At 39.9% G+C, this 19,309-nt stretch overlaps 1 protein-coding gene across 3 annotated transcripts in view; it reads left to right on the top strand.

Annotated features, from left to right (window-relative positions):
• DUSP8 (dual specificity phosphatase 8) overlaps positions 1–17,466 on the top strand; it is a 111,183-nt gene extending 93,717 nt beyond the window's left edge. For all 3 annotated transcript variants that reach the window (XM_014067654.2, XM_087716575.1, XM_087716591.1), the window contains 4 exons: positions 11,387–11,553; positions 13,079–13,238; positions 14,893–15,016; positions 16,338–17,466. In XM_014067654.2, the coding sequence (XP_013923129.1) occupies positions 11,387–11,553; positions 13,079–13,238; positions 14,893–15,016; positions 16,338–17,457 (1,571 nt within the window). In that variant the 3' untranslated portion in view covers positions 17,458–17,466. The remainder of the gene's footprint in view (positions 1–11,386; positions 11,554–13,078; positions 13,239–14,892; positions 15,017–16,337) is intronic.
• Positions 17,467–19,309: the final 1,843 nt, after the last annotated feature.

The following is a 19,309-nucleotide window of genomic DNA, read 5'->3' as shown; positions in this document are numbered from 1 at the left end:
AGAGAGGGCAATCTGTAGTTTCTGGTCATTTTATTTCTTGTCCTTAATTTCATCATTCTCTCTCTCTCTCTCTCTCTCTCTCTCTCTCTCTCTCTCTCTCTCTCTCTCTCTCTCTCTCTCTCTCTCTCTCTCTCTCTCTCTCCCTCCCTCCCTCCCTCCCTCCCTCCCTCCCTCCCTCCCTCCCTCCCCCCCTTTCTCTCTCACACACACACACACTCCCTCTCTCCCTCTCTCTCTCTCTCTCTCTCACACACACACACACACCAGACAGACACATCCTATTTCTCTTCAGAATAAAAATAGCAACACAGTAAGGAAAGGTAATTTTTTTAAAAAGCAAACAGGCAGTATTTGTAAAACATGATCAATGTTGGCATATCCTCCATAAGAGATTCCCTTGAGGCAATGGAGTCCTTCATAGAAAGGAAAGGAAAATTTCCCTCTCTCATGCCTCCAGCGCAGAATGCTTTAGAATCGTATGAACATGTCGACGTATTTGATCCCCATTGCTGATCAAACAGATTAGGATTATTCATTAAAACTGTTAACATAGGAATGAACAACAAACATTGCCTTCCGGTGCAAAAAAGAAATTACTATAGCACTAAGAAATTTGAAGAAAGTTGTGGAAGCTGGAGATAAACTGAGCTTAAAATTTAGCTGAATGGGGTTGCAACAGTTCCGCTCTCATGCATCTTTTTGAAAAGCTGCATTTTAGCACAGAAGTTCGCTACGAGCTTTTCATCATCTCCATAGAGGATCTGGGTTGGCTTGAAATCTTCTTAGATATATTTTAGTACAACTTCTTTTTCTTTATTAACCATATTTATATGGCTGCTCAACTCACTCCTGGCGACATCTGGTGGCTTGTTGGTGTATATTTTATCTTCCAGCCTTGCCTCGCATCCTTGGGGATGTTGCATCTTTAGAGAACAAAGACAAGTATTAAATCACGATCTGCAATGAAGCAAAGGGTTTTATACCACTGAAGCTAATGTTTTGGCTTGAATTATTGTGAGCAAACTAAATCAGAGTCAATTGTTGCTTCTTCTGGCAATTGAAGTGCCTCTTTTTTAAAAAAAACGTTGTCCACGGATACTTGATGGGCAGCTGACTTCCTGCAGAATATAGAGGGAAATGTGGTGACCTTTCAGTTAAAGAAAATCATTGTAAAACGCATACATATGAAAAAAAGAGTCCAAGTTGCCTAGGTTTTCTTTATTTGACATAGCACAAAACAGAAGGAAGGGTGGGAGGGATATTGTTCTTTAAATGTGGTAGACCATGAATTGCAGGCGTCCCTCGGTGTTTGATCAAGTGCCAGCATAGAGATCAGACCCGTGAGTGATCGAGGTTTTATATGGTTTGGTTTTCAATTAATTCACAACTGATGTGCAATTGATTCATGCCACAATGCAGATTGCAAATAAGTGCTGTCCTGATGTTAAGCTAGCTCATGGCTTTATGCATACAGGTGGTCCTCGACTTAGAACCACAACAACAGAGCCCCAAATTTCTGTTGCTAAGTGAAACATTTGTTAAGAGAGTTTTGCTCCATTTTACAACCTTTCTTGCCCCATCTGTTAATCAGTGCAGCTGTTAAATTAGTAACCAGGTTGTTAAGTAAATCTGGCTTCCCCATTGACTTTGCTTGTAAGAAGGTCGCCAAAAGAGGGGAAACCACATGACCTTGGGGCACAGCAACAGTTATAAATGTGAACCAGTTGCCAAGCATCTGAATATTAATCACATGACTAAGGGGATGCGGCAAGTGTGAAAAACAGTCATGTCACTTTTTTCAGGGATGTTTGTAACTTTGAATGGTTACTAAACAAATTGTAAGTAATTATTGTAAGTAATTTTTGTAAATGTTGTAAGGATTACCTGTTATATAAAACAACCCTAAATAATTTGGAAGCTAATCAATGGAATTTTCCTGACAAGAAAAGAGTTGATATAAATCAATGATTTTTTTTAAAAAAATCCAATAAATTTTAATTTGATTTCTGAAACAAAGTTTAGTGTCTCGTTACTTTTTTTAAAAAAAATAATAATTTGTAGATGATTTAAAACTGTATCATAACCAAATATATCCAGCACATTCCCATAGACTGATTTTCCACGTAGAAAAGATGCTTGTGAGAAAATAGTTAAAAGACGTGCTTAGAAAGAGGATTTTGGTAAGAATGCAGCATTTTTCTTTGAAATATTAAAACCGCCACTTCCTTTGTGAAGTTCACAAAGCTGTTTCTATTTGTCTCTGGGTGTATCTTTCCAGGTTGCCAGGTAAACCTTACAAGAAAGGTGGCTACTTCAATGCTTTCTAGGTGCTGTATGTGCTTTATTACAGTAACATGCTTTGCAAAGCTTTTTCCTTATATTAATTTCAGTCCTAATCTCATGTTATCTTAATGACTTTGGGTTTCTTTTGGACCCAACAGGCAAATAGTTATTACAGACATGAGGATACAGAATGTACCAGCGATGTATTACCAGGTTCAGCTGGGAAATATTGAACTATCTTATACTCCTGTTTTATGTTACGTAAAGTTTGTACTGTGTTCATTCTCAAGTTCATATTTTCACTACTAGGCAAACAGCATAATCTTATATTTACTATTTGGCGGGGTGGATATTAATTGCCTTAACAAGGATCATTTGGTCCTTTGTTTTTCTTCACTACCGACCTGTTTACATTAACTTGCAGTTTTTGTTGCATTCATATTTTTTGTTAAAAGCTTTGTGAAGTTTCTGTGAAGTTTCATAAAGTTCTGTGATGCACAGTTTGTTACAGGAAACCAACACTGGGGTTTTTTCCCCCCCAAGAAATGCACTAATTGAAAATGAAAAAAATCTTGTAAACCAATGAAGTCAGCCCCAAAGGTGCCTTTTTTTAAAGGCAACTGGACTTTATTTTTCCTTGAAGACATTTTGCTTCTCATCCAAGAAGCTTCCTCAGCATTTCTCCCCTCCCTCCTTACTTGATTCCTGATTTCACTTTGGATACCTATTCCAACCAGTGATGGGCTTCCATTTTTTTTACTACCTGTTCGCTTGTGCATGTGCATGACACTTCTGCACATGCGCAGAAGCATCCAGGCAGGTGGGCAGAGCCTCCCGCCACTGCTACTACCAGTTCACCCGAACCGGGAGCAACCAATCTCTGATCCCAACTGAATACATGCACCTGCTAATTTTCTTTGGCTTTAACCTAATTTCAAGAGTTTATGAGAAGAGATTTCTTTAGATTTCTGATCGGTTCAGATTTCTGTTTAACCTTGGTGCTTATCTGGTGTATCAGAAAGAGAAAGAAAACATATCTGAGAGAAGATCCTCCTATTTTTAACTGAGTCCTATCTAAAGCTTTTTTTTTCATCCTCAGTAGCCATGCAGTCTCCAATACACTTTCTCTGAGGGAATGTGGGTTTTTTTTCCCCACATTGAATGTTACAGAATTGTTCGATCTGTGTAAAACATTAAATGTTTAAACATTAAAATACCCAATATAGAATACATAAGGAGGAATAAAACCAGGATTGGATGAGGGTTCAGAAGGCAAAATATATATTTAGACAAATCTAGCTTAGGAGGAGAAAAGTAGAAAATTTAAGTATAAGAGAATTGTGGCAGGTAATGTTGCCTGTAATATGTACACTCAGAGCTTATGCACCGGAGGGGAATTCCTTGTGTATCCAATCATACTTGACCAATAAAGAATATTCTATTCCATTCCATTCCCCTATTCTCATATTTCATAAGATACGTTAACTTATATGCCTAGGATGAATTTTGCTTTTCCAGCTACATTGCCTTGACTCCGAGATCTGATATAACAAATCCTCCATTTTGGGGTTTTCTCCTTTTAAAATAGATTCAATATTTTGAATCACAAACATTGGCTTAGCAATTGTCACATGTGTGAAAATGTAAAAGTCCACATTCTTTGCCTCAGTAGTTAATGTGTCTTGCAGACACCATGCTCTCCTGTTTTCAGGCTTATTTTGGTAAATGCGAGGAAAGAAAGTTTACTCCACACTTAATTAAACTTCATGGCCTGAAGTTACAAGCAATAAATGAGAGGCTTCGAAAAGGATTGTTATAAAAGTCTGTGTTTGCAAAAGCACCAAGTGGGTGGTACACTCAGTCTCTGTGTAGTGTTGTCTACATCTAACACAGTAGCACACACAACAACTAACACACACATTCCATATTATTTTCTTTTGCCTACTTTGAGAGCGACATTCCTTGTAAGTATCCCAATGTTAAATAAGCCCAATATCTTATGCTCATCACAGAGGTGGTATTCAGCAGGTTCTGACCAGTTCTGGAGAACCGGTAGTGGAAATTTTGAGTAGTTCAGAGAACCGGTAAATACCATCTCTGACTGGCCCTGCCCCCATCTATTCTCTGCCTCCCAAGTTCCAGCTGATCGGGAGGGAATGGAGATTTTACAGTATCCTTCCCCTGCCACGCCCACCAAGCCACACCATGTCCACCAAGCATACTACAGAACTGGTAGTAAAAATGTTTGAATCCCATCATTGACTCATCATGGACATTCGTACCCTATATTCACCTAAGAAACATATAGCTCTTGTAGGAAAGCATGTTTCCCACAAGGAGGAGCATTTACAAGATTTCTGGTTCAAAAATGTCTCATGTAAGCAAGGCTTCCTTTCTTCATCTATTCTTTGTGTTAAGGGAAGCAAGGAATGCTGAATACACTGTATTGTAATTGGCTTAGCGTTTTTTTGCTCGTGTAGTGCTAATGTAAAGATGGTAAGAGGCACTTTAGACTGCTACTTTAATCATGTTGTGGTTCAGCTAATCGGCAGATTGCTAGTGTTTTCGTTGGCTGAGCCAGATTGTACTTTATGCATGTGCAAATTACAAGCAAACATAGTGCCACGAGCCTTCCTATTATGGTTTTAAGAGATAATGTACAAAATTATTGTTTATGGTTGCTGTGATCGGTTCAAGCAATTTTCTTGCTCCAGTGCAGGCCAAAAGAAATGCTATTGATAGTACAGTAAATAGTGTTTTGTGTAACCATATACATTGTCAAAGCAAAACCAAGAGTTAGGAAACTATTAAGGGTTGTGTCTTCTGAAAGGATACCAGACTGTGAAAGGCTGCCTTACTATCCCTAGGATTCTTTAAGGTACTTAAAGAGGGAAGTTGCTCCTGGGGGTGTCCAATTATATCAGTCCACTGATGAAATGGTGTTCACCGATAAAACAAATACTTCCTACCTCTCCTGCCCCAAATCTGTACTGGTGGGTTGGAGAAGTCTTCAGAGCATATCTGAGTAGAACAAAAGGAAATACTATTTAAAAAATGAAATGTAAATGCTGTGTGTGTTCTTCAACTTCTAAGGTTAATAAATCGGAAAAAAAAATGTTCTGAACCAACAAGAAAAGAAGTCCAGTTGCTGTGCTTCTAAAGTTGATGTTTCCCGTCTTTACTAATATCTAGGTGCTTTCTAGTAGGTAGAACCTAGGTAGACAATCAAAATCACTCTTCATACTAGATCTCATATTTACTTACATCCGTTCTGTTCATTTTCATCTTGGCATAGTGCGAGTACATGTCAATGATTGATTGGGAAACTTACCTAAAGTGTCAAAGAATGCAGCAACTTTGATTTGGGATTCCGGACTGGATAAGCAATCTTCTTTTTGCCAGGTTGCAGGCAAATTTCCTTCCAGTGTGGTGAACTACAAGAAACCTGAGAGCTGCTTCTACCAACACTGTTCCACTTAGGGAATCAATTCCCTGTCTCAATTCCATTCATGCCAAGAGAATGCCATTTCCAAACCAGATATCCTGCCAAAGAGTCATAATTGTAAAAGGGCCTGCTTGTTATATTTTCCTCTTTTGATTTCAAAGTAGAAAGGCAGCTATCATTGATTGTAAGCAAAAGCCAACCCACCTTCAGAGAGGTTGTTTTGCTTGTATTTTTTCATGGATTTTCAATGAAATTATATAAATGGCTTAAATAAATAATAAAAAAGTGGCAACTGGGAATCTTAAAGGCTAATTGCAGAATTCCTATTCTTTATGTGCTCTTTTCAGTTCCCCTATTTAATATTTTATTGTAGCTGTGAATGGTTACTAAATGAGGCAGAACTATCTATATGATCCAGGCAGTGGCCCAGTTCTCATGATGATAATAAACATGATAGCCAAATAAATGAATTTATTCTATAGATTCCAAGACTAACCCTAGGGGAAAGTTCTGACTGAGTGATTAGGAATAGAATCACTACATATTGTTGCTCGTTGTAATGTTCTGTGAGAAACCTCTTTGTCAGGGTTCCAAATAGCATCTGAAGGTAAATCAGAGTCCAAGACAAAGGATTCCTCAAAGTTCCAATTTATTAAGAGAGCTATGTTGACACATCTGGGAAAACCCAAATCTAAAAACTTCCCGGTTTTCCACCCAGTTGAAAATTCAAGATCTTGCCCCCACACCCACAAGTCCATCACATGGTCCAAACGTTCACTGCTGTGCTGGCAGCTTTCACCCATCCAGTTCCGATCAGATGCAGAGGTGCAAGGATAAAGGATGACCTTGGATTTCTAGAAAGACTTTTGTTATGGCTACATATCATCTGACTCCATACAATCCTTCCTCCCATTTTCCCACAGTAGAAAAATGTATGGTACAATAATAGAAAGTGTGTCAGGCCAGAGTAATCCACTTGTATGGCTGCAGGCCTGACACTTTTTGCTAATACTCCGATATTACGGTGGTACTACAGTTAGAAAGTAATGAAATATGAACCAAATAGTAGTGCACAGATGATGTACTATCTGTTCACAGCACTTTATAGATTCTGTAGATGGGATATTCATTAACACATGTGGAATACAAATCGTTCTAGGTTTTTTTTTCCTGATGGACATGTTAAAGATGGATCATTCTTGAGTTTTGAATATTTGGAATGATTTTTTAGAAAAGGAGGTTGAGCAGCAAAAAGAGGGAGGGTTCTGCATAGTGTGCTTTGCATCCTACTTGCTGCTAAAGCCCGTTTCCTTTTTGCATTGTTGGGTCAAATCTTGCTCTAAATCCTCAGATCTGACATCAGTACAGGTTAGTCCTCTACTTACAACAGTTTGTTTAGTGATCATTTGAAGTTACAACGGCACTGAAAAATTTATAACCTATTTTCACACTTACAACTTTTGCAGCATTCCCAAGGTCACGTGATCAAAATTCGGAAGCTGGGCAACTGTTTCATATTTATGATAGTTGCAGTGTCCCAAGGTCACAGGATCACCTTTGTGACCTTCTTACAAACTCAGTGGGAAAGCCCGATTCACTGAACAACCACATTACTAACTTAACAACTGCAGTGATTCACTTAGTGAAGTGTTGCAACTGTGGCAAGAAAGGCCGTAAAATGGACCAAAACTTACTTAACAGATGTCTCACTTAGCAACATAAAATGTTGGGCTCAGTTGTGGTCGTAGGTTGAGGACTACCTGTACTGCTTAGCCCTGGCCCTTGAGGAACAGCTATCAATTAGAATGAATGCTGTTGTAGGTTGTGAGATACTAACTGATAGAACAGTTGCATTGTACTACCGTAGGTGCAATATGGCTTCTTTTAGAAATGCATCTGGAAATGCTTCCGTTTTGACTGTCATCCTAGACGTGGTCCAAGTGAAAGGGCAGAAGTACATAGGTTTGATGAAACGGAATGCAAAAGGCAGAGGGGCAATAAATAGAAGTAACCAGAGCTCTTGGACACCTGCACTAATCTCATTTCATTCATTCTGATTTAATATCCTGGCTGAGAGAGTGATGTCATGCCACAGCGGTATGGGAGAGGTAGTGTTGCATTAACTCTCTGCATCTCAGATTGACAAAGCGATCCTGAAAACTCATATTTCAATATATTTTTTTAGTAGTTATCTAGTCATAGGGAGAAATAGCTATCGAATGGAGTTAGTAGTGGACTTTTTGCTTGCTTTCAATCTGATACTTATTGCTGGAGGGGGGGAAACATTGTTAGATCCAAATTAGGAGTTAATGAAAGCAAGTCTCCCACAATGGAAGAGTTTTTTTGGAAATAGTTATGTAGCTAAGGAGTGCACGAGCTGTTTAAAAAAAGGAAGGAAAAAAAGAAACTGAAAAATATGATTCAGATATAGTTTTCACTAAAGTTGCTCAAGGATTTGTTCAGAAATGAAATCCTGCCATCTCTGTCTAAATACCTTGACCACCCACTCAACATATAGACACATTTTCCTAATTAACCTATACAAGGGGCTGCTTAATTGGCCAGTTACCAGAGCATGAATTAGAAAAGATATTTTTTATGTACTTGAGTAGGAGCTAGAGAGAGGGGGGGGGGGAGGAAGGAAGGTGCTGAAACACTGCCAAAATGACATAGATCTCAGTCAACCGTAAAAACCCAGCTTCTGAAATGGCAGTGAATACAACCAGAGATGATTGATGATGGACAAAGGAACAAGATCTAAAATTATGGGATCAGTGCTTTTGAAAGAACCCTAAGAGTGATTGGTTCAGTCAATGGTCTTTAAATAGTGGTTCAGGGATAAATCCGATAGCTTATTAGGTGTTCCTCAATTAGAAGACATATCATGCTTCCTTCAGACACACTACAAAACTCTTAGAAGTGTGCAAAGATGGGAAAGTCTTCTATGTGGTTTAGATCCATAGCATTCTATCTTTTAAGACCTGGGATACATCTTCAATTCAGCAATGCCTGCAGAACCCTTTTTCTCTATATTTTTTAAATCGTGGATTTGGCACAAACTTTTGTATGTTGTGGGGCTTAATCCATCACTTGAAAAATTAATATTATATTCTTGTTTCTCAGAAGATTATAGTTAATTCAGCATGTCTAAGCTGTATCTGAAATGATGCGATAACACACATGGGAAAATGCTTCTCAGTTTTCTGCAATACAGTAGACTTTCCTTGATGGAAAAATCAGCACAGGAGTGGTTTCTAGAAGTAAATATTTTTTAAAATCATTTCTCAAAGCAATGACTTGGACTCTCTTAAACCAGGATATAACAACACTGGCAACTGTTCAGCCTGCCGTTTGTCAGATGACAAATCTCGCTCACATGTGAGTGCTAAAGATTGTCAAGAGGACTATTTATAAAAGAGGAGTAAAATTATCCCTCAAAGCCCTGACTAAATTCCAGTCCAGGTAGTTTATTTCCTGCCTTCCTAGAATTACACGCATGCACACACACACACACGCTCCACCTACCCCCTGCAGATTCCATTTATTTTATTTAGCCCTGTCTGTTTATCTGCTCCTTCCCATCACTAAGATACTGATTTGTTTTGTAATCAGTTAAAAATGTGCACGCTGGAAGAAACCTATGCTGCTTGCTTATGCACTGGGAATGGTGATCTGTAAAACACCAAAAGAGTAATGTCAAAAAAATAACAGGGTTCTCTACAGAGACTTGGGGTTTTTATTAGATAGCATAGATTCTGAAAACTGCTGGAATCGATGAGTGATAAACAGACAATCTTTTAGAAATAGAAAAAGAATGGTGAAGGGAAAGTCCAACCGCTGTCATTACAGTAAGCACTGAAAGAATGAAGTGATTAATGCATATGATAAATGAGCTGACTCATTAATCTCCGGTTTAAAATGTGGATTTTTATTGGAGCGTGCAATATATGCAAACTGATGCTTTGTCTTGACAGCAACTTTGTTGTAAGTATCCCTCATCTCTTGCTTTAGATAATACAGTTATTTACCAAAGTCTTAAGTGATTTCTCTGGTTGGTTTACATAATTCTTTTCTAGTATTCATTCATAAAAATAGTATATTTCTCCAAGGAGCCGGAATTCCTATTTGAACAATATGTTATAAATCTGAAGACTTCTAGAAAATACTTACTTGTTCTTTTGAGAGGCTTTGATTGATTCTTATTGGATTTAAATTTATTAAAGTTCTTTCTAGAATTATGGAACTTAGGTCTGAGGTTAATTTTCCAGTTTGTTTTGCTGATTTCTTTTTTAGCAATCTGGCTTAAAGAAAGAAGAAAGAATTGCATCCGTTTGAGTTTTGATTTTAAAAAAGTGCAAAAGCTATGGTGGCACAGAAATTAGAATGCAGTATTGCAGGCTAACTCTGCCCGTTGCCAGGAGTTTGATCCTGACCGCTCAAGTTTGACTCAACCTTCCATCCTTTTGAAGTCAGTAAAATGAGGACCCAGATTGTTGGGGCAATAGGCTGACTCTGTAAACTGCTTAGACAGGACTGTAAAGCAATGTCTTTTACTTACATACCACATACGAAGTGGTATGGTACATGTCGGAATTTAAAGAAAAGTCACAAAACAAGTATAGGAGAAACAAAAAAATAATGTATTGTAAAAATGTGGATTTTTCTAATAACATTTATATGTATATTTTTAAGTTTCAAAAAGATGTAAAAGGGATCAAATGAACTAAGGAGGAATGAGAAATTGAAGCCAACAATTTAATTCATTTCTCTAACCATAATTTCTTTGCTCATTCTCTTTCTCTTTTTTCACATTAATATTTATTTAATTATGTTTCTTAACTGAGTAATAATTTTATAATATTGAGATATGATGTATGTGTATGAAATTCTGTTTTATGAAACAGAGTTGTAAGAAAGTTTTACCAAATAGGAGATCAGGAAACATTTAAGAGAGATGAAATGGATATTAATGCAATACCTCATACAGCAACTCCCCACTCAGCAACTACCTTAGTTAACTATCATTTGCAAATACAATGATAATAACTAGTAGTAAAATAAATTCATGCAATGTGTGCACTTATAACCACATTTCTGCCCCCGACAATCAGAAACATCGGGGTGAGAGTAACCATGGTGCGCAGATTTTATTTGAATGAGCTGGAAGCAACCAGCAATCTTTGCAGTGTCTCTTCTCCTCTGTCTCCGAGTTATGTGTTCACCTAGGGACCATTTACTTACTAACTTACTCACTTAGTAACAAAATCTCTGAAACAGATTGCAGTTGCTAAACAAGGAGACAGTGTAGTAGGCAAGTAAAAAGATGGTTAAAATGTATGAGAATGCAACATTTTGACAAAGTCTAACGTCATAACAACTATAGCAATATCCCCAAGAGCCATATTTGACTCATAGCTAATGTCTAAGAAATCTGTTACAAAATCAATCATTTGCTTTTATATGCATGTGTAATGTTTTCATGAAAACTAAGGGCTATTTTTAGACTAAAATTGAAATGTTCTGTCACCAGATGGAAAGTTTAGTTCAATGTTGAAGCGATAGGTTATTAGAAGGAGTATAGAATGCTACAGATAAAATGCAGTTAATGAAAAAGAATCATTCCTCCTAATTCATATTTCCTTCCCTTCCTTCTTTCAGGGGGCTTTGCCACCTTCTCGTCTTGTTTCCCAGGACTCTGTGAAGGAAAACCAACTGCCATCCTGCCAATGAGTATCTCTCAGCCATGCTTGCCAGTGGCCAATGTTGGCCCAACACGCATCTTGCCTCATCTCTATCTAGGTTCCCAGAAAGATGTCTTAAATAAGGTACTCTATGACATTGAGGGAGATGGGCTTGTCTTGTAGAATCTGTATCTTCTTCTGTAAAAGGGTCATTGCCAAGAAGAGGCATTTGCTGCCTGTGCATCACCATACATCATCCCGTCAAACAATAGTGTCTTTCTGGACCTATGGAGTGTGCAGAGACAGAGACTTCATAGACTTCCCCTGAAGCATTAAAGGCATTAGCAGTGGGAATGTCAGGATGGTGAGGCTGTCCCTAAGAAATGTTATATGAGGGGAGCCAGTTTTGCATGCCAGTGTACGGTGCCAGCCAGGCTAAAGAACAACATTGACCTCAGCTTTTCCATGTCCAGCCAGGGGATGAGGTATTAGCCTTGGCATTCAGCTGTGACTGATGGTAAGCTGAGGTGCCAAGGAGTGTAGGCAGTGCAGCCTACAGTTGCAAGAGAGAGAAAAAACAAATCCTTTGAGAGGGCCCCCAAATGCATAAAGATGAGCATTGGGAATGGAAGAGAGGGAGGGGAGAGCAGCACTGTCCTTTCAAAAGGTGCCAGAATGCTTTGGCTATGATAGGTCTGCAGGAAAGAAAGAATAAGAAAGAAGTCATTATTACAATATCAGTGGGCATGTATCCCAGGCCAGAGGGAGCCAGTAGCGTATTGCTCACAGGGAAGGTGGGAGGAAGCATCTAAATTAGAGGTGCAGAAAGGAAGAAAATAACATTTTTTATACAGGGAGTAGAAAGACACAAGAATGAAAAAATGTTAAGAATGTAAGCTTGGGAGTTTGGTTGGCTCCTAGAATCTGAGGTTACGATTTATTGCACAGGGACCGTGGAGAAAAAGGATAAACCCAACAAGAGGAACATCACGTTGCTCTTGAAACATACGAACCCGTCTGTGACGTATTTAGTTTTGATTTTTTTTCCCTTCACTGTAGCGAAACAATACTCGGAATATCCTAATGCCCTATGATTTAATCCATGGAAATGTCTCGTAGCCTTTCCCCAAAGTCCATTCTTCTCTTAGAAGACATGCTGCAAGCTTTTTTCCCCCCTTTCCCAATGGAAAATATAAGAAGTACATAGATCCGATGCCACCGTGAGTTTATGCCGTAAAGGCATTTTGAATGTCTGAAAATGTTGCTACTGAAGGTGCAGCTGTTTGCTATGACAGGAAGCTGCTAAACTATTTTAAACTGGCAGCTAAAATACATAGAAACCCTGTGGCTACAAAACGTGATGGCAGACAGTCTATTATAGAAGAGAGGGAGAATACAAGAGAGAAATACAAGAATACAAGAGAGAAAGGGGGAAAATGTCTAGCAGTGGAAAGTCTGTAACCTTCCCAACATTGTTGAAGTGCAATTCCTAGCCTTCTTCTCTTTGGCCATACTGACTGTGGCTGCTGAGAACTGTAGTTCAAGATCTTATGGATTTCCACTGCTTCTTAAAGCAAGAACATAATCAGAACCTCTGGAAGAACAGGGGAGAAGATTCTGCATTGAATGACAAATGAAAGAACCTAGCTCTTTTTTTCCTCCCCTTCAGGACCTGATGACCCAGAATGGGATCAGCTATGTTCTCAACGCCAGCAATTCATGTCCCAAGCCAGATTTCATCTGTGACAGTCACTTCATGCGCATTCCAGTCAATGATAACTACTGTGAGAAACTGCTTCCTTGGCTGGATAAATCGATTGAGTTCATCGGTAAGACCAGTCTTATTGGTAAAGAGCTCTTGAAGGTTTTTTTTCCCCCCATACTTTTTCAGTTTCTTTATTGTCAATGTAATATGGAATGATGACCAAATTGCTCCATTCCCCTTGTCCTGTTCCATTGATCCCATATTTCAAGATCTATGGCAGAGGTGCGGAACTATGGCCCCTTTATGACTTCTGGACTTCAACTCCCAGGATTCTGGGAGTTGAAGTCCACAGCTCATAAAAGGGACACAATTACTCACTCGTGATCTACAGCGTGCAAAATACCAGCCTTTCCTTGGACAGTGGACCTTCTTCCTTTTTTCTCCAGAAAAAAAGGTTCCTGGTGCTGATGCCCAGATGATAACACTAATGTAAATCTGGATATCGCAGAGGAACAATTAGTGCTACTTGAGATAATACTGCTCTTTCCTTGGATGAGTATGCTTTTTAAACTTCAGAACAGCCAGGCTTATTCAGATAGTATTTGTTAGTATGTACAAAGAAATAATTTATTTCTTAAGACATAGAATGTAGGCAGTGTTTCAGATTATCTGTGAAAGCACTTTTGATCATCCTGGTACCTTCTGGAGTATTGAATCAACTCCCATAATGAGCTTTAGGATTTAGGAGTGTTGACATCCAAAATATCTAAAGGAAGGAAGGAGGGAAGGGAGAAAGAAAAGGAAGGAAGGAAGGAAGGAAGGAAGGAAGGAAGGAAGGAAGGAAGGAAGGAAGGAAGGAAGGAAGGAAGGAAGGAAGGAAAGGTGGATGGAACATTTGCAAACAATTCTGATATTTGTTGATTTATTTAGTTGATGCTATGCTTAAATAAATGAATTCTGTGCCCAGATTTTTAATCCAGGCTTTATTCGTTCCGTAATTTTTATCATGTCAAAACAACACAATATGTTGCAAATGACTGTCAAATAGACAGCCATAGTCCAGGCTGTAAGAATGAAATCACCCCCTCATGAAGGATGTATTTGCCTGTTTGGTTACTTTAAATTATTTTAAATTTGCATTATGCAAGGAAAATATATTTCTCTGATTCCCATGTTATATATGGAGCATACATGTGGATTACAACATTTTTTTCATTTCAGACTACTGCTGGCTGGGCTAATTAGAGCTGTAGTCTGAGATCCTCAGATTCCCTCTCCTTGCTGCAAGTTAAATGCAAGGGTTGTGTAACCAGTATGACAAGCACAGTGAAACCTGAAACTGAATATAATGGAATTTGAAACAGTCCATAATTTATATAATGACGCTACTATACAAATGATGTGATTTGCATAAGGAGGTCATTACACAAATGATGATGCCGTAGTGTTCAGGTTACTAGAGTGAACATTTCCCCTCTCCCCTGCCCCTCAGTTAATCAAAACAAGGTTAAAGCAAGTTTTGACTTAAAGTGCAGATTTGTGCAGATATAAATATCTTGTTCATATAGTTTATTGCTTCTTCTTTCTGGTCTGCAAGGGAGAGCAATGTTAGTCTGTAGCAACAAAAACAAGAAGGAAGTTTATGACACATTTTAAGATTTTAGATTTGGTAAGAGAAGTTTTTTTGGAGTTGTCTTTACTTCACCAGATCTGAAATGAGTCTTGATAGCCTTTAAGGTTTCTGTGTTTGAAGTGACCTCTATCATCTTGTCCTGCAGATAAGGCCAAGGTTTCTAGCTGCCAGGTGATTGTGCACTGCTTGGCAGGGATTTCCCGATCGGCCACCATTGCCATTGCATACATCATGAAGACCATGGGCATGTCTTCAGATGATGCCTACAGGTAAGTCTATTTCCAGAAGAAGATGGTGGTTCTTTTTCCTTTCAAAGGAGAAAGGTTGGTTGGCTGGTTCGTCCCTCCCAGCCAATCCTCAAAAGCTCCTTAGGACAGGTTTTATTTTTTGGATAGCTATTTTTGGAGTCAAGCTTTGTTTTCTCTAGATTCCCCCCCCCCCCAAAAAAAAGAAAAATGGAGGCACATCAGTGGTGGGTTTCGAATCCCATTGCAACCGATACGGTTGCAACGGGGCCCGGCATCCATCACATGAACACATGCAGCATACATACGTCCTTACCTCTTGCAATGCCTCAGCGAGCCTCCGCAATACTCCAGCTGCTCGGCGGAGCGTCACGCAGGAACCATGCACTGTGTGCATGGAAGGACCAAGAGCTCAAATACAGGCAAGGAGCTCGGGTGGGCGGGCAGGCCCTCTGGAGCTCCGTACCGGAACATTACCCGGTGCTCCGGGCAGGCACCAGTACGCCCGTACCGGGGCGTACCACCTGCAACCCACCACTGAGGCACATAAAAAGAAAAAAATACCATAAATATTATACCAGTGAGGGAATGGCCTTTTGTGAAGTTGTAATTCTTAATTCTTTCTTAGTGTAAGCTTGGAAGCTGATTTATGTAACTGTCAGGCTTGTGGTAGCCACTTCAATTTCACCTGCTGATTGGCTCCCATTCTTTGATCATTTGGGATCAAATGTAAATTTAGTCATTTACATGTAAATTTAGTCATTTTGTGATTCACAGTACATTTGTTTGTTTTAAAAAAAAACTATTGGTAGGGCACATTCAGTGGTGGGATTCAAATAATTTAACAACCAGTTCTCTGCCCTAATGATTTCTTCCAACAATCAGTTCACCAAACTGCTCAGAAAGTTAACAACCGGTTCTCCTGAAGTGGTGCGAACTGGCTTAATCTGGCGAACTGGGCACACTGCACAAAAAAATAAAGTGCTGAACTAATACTCTATATAGAAAGGGCTTATATATGGATATGGAATCACCATACAGATTACATAGCCACCTTGCTGAATCCTTGAAATTTGTGGAACTTGGTAACAATTGAACTTCTACTGGACAAGGAGAGATCCTTAAATATATCTCTACTTTTTAAAGCCATGGGCATGTGGGAAAGACATATAATTAGTTTCTAGTGCTGCTTTGAATTATAGAGTTTTTAAGAATCTTTTACAACCATGGCTTGCTGATTAGATGTTGAAAATCTTGGTAAGACTTTCAAGATCTATAAAATATGTCTTTATTGAAAGTAAGAAAATGCCATTTAATAATCATGGCTCTTTGCTTGCCCCGACAGGTTTGTCAAAGACAGACGTCCCTCCATATCACCCAATTTCAACTTCTTAGGTCAACTCCTAGAGTATGAGAGAAGTTTGAAGCTGCTCAAGGCTTTGAAGGCTCAAGGAGAGAAAGGGGAAGGGGAATCCCAGCAAGAATACTTTGAGACTTGTGAAGGTAATAGACCCCAGACTCTTTCTCTCTCAGAAAAAACTGAGGAGGTATTAAAAAGCACAATCTTGGAAACATCCTGCATTGACTCTGAGCGATCACTAGGGATTTCAAAGGTTGTCTCACCCATGGCGTTGCAGCAAGGACTCAATGGGCTGCATTTATCTTCTGATCGCATCCAAGACACCAACCGACTCAAGCGTTCTTTTTCTCTGGACATCAAGTCAGCCTACTGTCCTACCCAAAGGCAGGAGAGCCCGGTTCCTACCGAAGTAGGGGAAACTCCCAAGCTTTGTAAGTTGGACAGCCCTTCGGGTCCCAATGGTACCTGCCAGTTCTCTCCTCTTCCAGACGGTTCTGACTGGCCCAGCGGACCTGACTTCATTCTAGAGGCCAAAGTACGACAGCGACGGAAGCACAGGCACCAAGCAGGCTCCCCTGCCCATGGGCTGAGCCTTAATTTCAGTGGGATGTGTGCCATGCACAAAAGCACCAGCATGGAGGACAATCTCAAGCAGACCCTTCGGCTGAGCCTTCCCAATGTAGGGCAGCAGCTGGCACAGCCAGCCACCGCCCCCTCCAACGCTGGTACTTGGGGGATGCACGTGGAGTCCCCAAGCACGCCTACCTCGGAGAACCCCTGGTACTTCGGCACAGACTCAGCAGCGGGCAGCAAAGGCGGCGGGAGTGGAACTCTCTTTGCCAGCGCCACCACCTACTCTTCATTCAGCTGCAGCACAATCCAGGCAAGCTGCGAGATCAGACTGAGGGACAAGCAGCGAGGAGAGCAGCGAGAGGTGCGGCACAGCTGGCACGAGGACACCATGCCTGAGAAGCAGTTCAAAAGAAGGAGCTGCCAGATGGAATTTGAAGAAACCTTATCGGAGAGCAGATCTCGGGAAGACCTGGGCAAAATTAGCAAACAGTCTAGCTTTTCAGGCAGCATGGAGATCATAGAGGTGTCCTGATGTTCACTGTGTGAGATTTGAGAGCAGATGCGGGTGCATCTGGGGGTGGGTGGGAGGGGAATGGAGGTAGGGGCGAGGAAGAAGATGGGTGATATATTTAACAGAGGAGGAGGAGGGCGTGGGTGTGGGTGTAGGAGCATTTTTATTCATGTGCCCATGTGCATTTCCAACGGGCATATCCTCTAAAACGAAGGCTAAAGCTAAAGGAATCTGAAGTCAAGAAACATAATGGTGCATGCTTAGTGCCTCCTTTGGTTCCTACCTCCACCACCAGGACAAACCACAATCACATTCCCTTTCTTGGGTAGGTGGAGAGTATATTAACTCTTTAAATATTGGGTTCTTTCCTTTTGCATGCAAAGGGTGCTTTCTCTTCCCCTTTGGAGGGAACGGGGAGAGCTGATGCATGTGTCCTACGATGGGGTTGAAAGAGAAACTAGGGAGAAATTGAAGCTTGGGAGGGAGTGAAAGTTGTCTGGGAGAAAAATGGTTGCTCTTTGGTCCGCAGATTTGCAACAGGAAGAGTTAAAGGGAAGCAGGTTCTTTTCTTTGAAGAGTGTATTACTAATTATAATGAGTACATTCCTATCTAACTTATAGGAAGTAACTGAGATTTTTGCCTATCAGTTTCCATTACAGCAGGGGCATTTCCTTTCTATTCCATCAGGGTTGGACAATATATTGGTGGCTCTTTCCCAAATTCAGGTGCAGAAACCTGGAAAGGTTTCTTTTCCGGGGCTCCCCTCTTCCTATACTGAGCATGGGCCTTTGTGTTTCTCTGGCTAGCGTTCTTTAAAACTGCTATTCCGCAGTCCTTATACATATATAAATATATATTATATATAATATAAAAGAGAGAAAAAAAACCACAAAGAAAAAAAGTTTAAAGGTTTTACTACAGTTTTTATTGAGACAAATAATTTTCGACTTTTCTTTCTAATTTATTTGAAGCTGTTCATTCTGGCAATGATTTTCAGACAATGTAGGGGCAGCACTCCAGCTCTGTTTTTATGTATATGGTATTTAAAATCTGAAACACGAGTTTCAAAGCAATATCTTAGGCCTGTGGCTCCTTCGATGGCTTGCATCAGTGGTGGAGGCACCCCCAAAAGAGATAAAAGAGGTGTGTGTGTGTTTGTGTGTGTGTTTGTGTGTGTGTGTGTGTGTTTGCATGTGCACACATGCGTGAGTGTGTGGGCATCTGCTTTTTATTTTTTTAAAAACGTGAGAAAATCTTTTAACTCAAACTGAGCCAGGAATCCTTCTTAATGCTTCTTTATTTTCCTTGTTCTATCACACCTTGCAATCAAAGCCATAAAACCTTCTCCTTCCTGGGACTGAGCAGGGGGTAATAATGAGAGTTGGGGCTGTTAAGAATAGGCTTGACTGTAAGAAAAAAAGGGTACCTTGAATAGGAAGAATGGAGCAGGGTGCATAGGAGCTATGTATTCATTTAAATATGTGCCATCTGTAAAAGGAGCACATTAGATCTAAACCCAGGGTTTTTTTGTTCAGTGGGGAGAGCTTTTCAGAAGGCCAGAGTATTTAATTTCCCGTTGATTTAGGAGAACTGGTGGGCTCTTAAACCCAAGGGAAGGCTACTCTGAATGGCTCCTCTTGTTCAAACAATGTTAAACCCAGTATCTGTGGAAGGCAGGTGGAGCTGGAAGAGAATTTTGGAGAACTAAGACCATGAAAATGTTGAATAAATTATGTTGTGGTACTGGAGTAAAAATCTCTTACATATCTTCAGGCCTATTTTAGGGAAGCTGCCGGGAGGCAGTGTCTTTTTACTACTGCAAGATCCGACATTTTAGCTTCAGTTCCACATCCAAAATCTCTTGTCTCCTCT

Source organism: Thamnophis sirtalis, unplaced genomic scaffold, assembly GCF_051295495.1.
Source record: "Thamnophis sirtalis isolate CommonGarterSnake01/CBP01778 unplaced genomic scaffold, rThaSir2_p1.2 scaffold_1, whole genome shotgun sequence".
NCBI classification, from domain to species: domain Eukaryota; kingdom Metazoa; phylum Chordata; class Lepidosauria; order Squamata; family Natricidae; genus Thamnophis; species Thamnophis sirtalis.
Note: the sequence above shows the minus strand (reverse complement) of the source record. Positions and strands in the feature narration are given on the sequence as shown.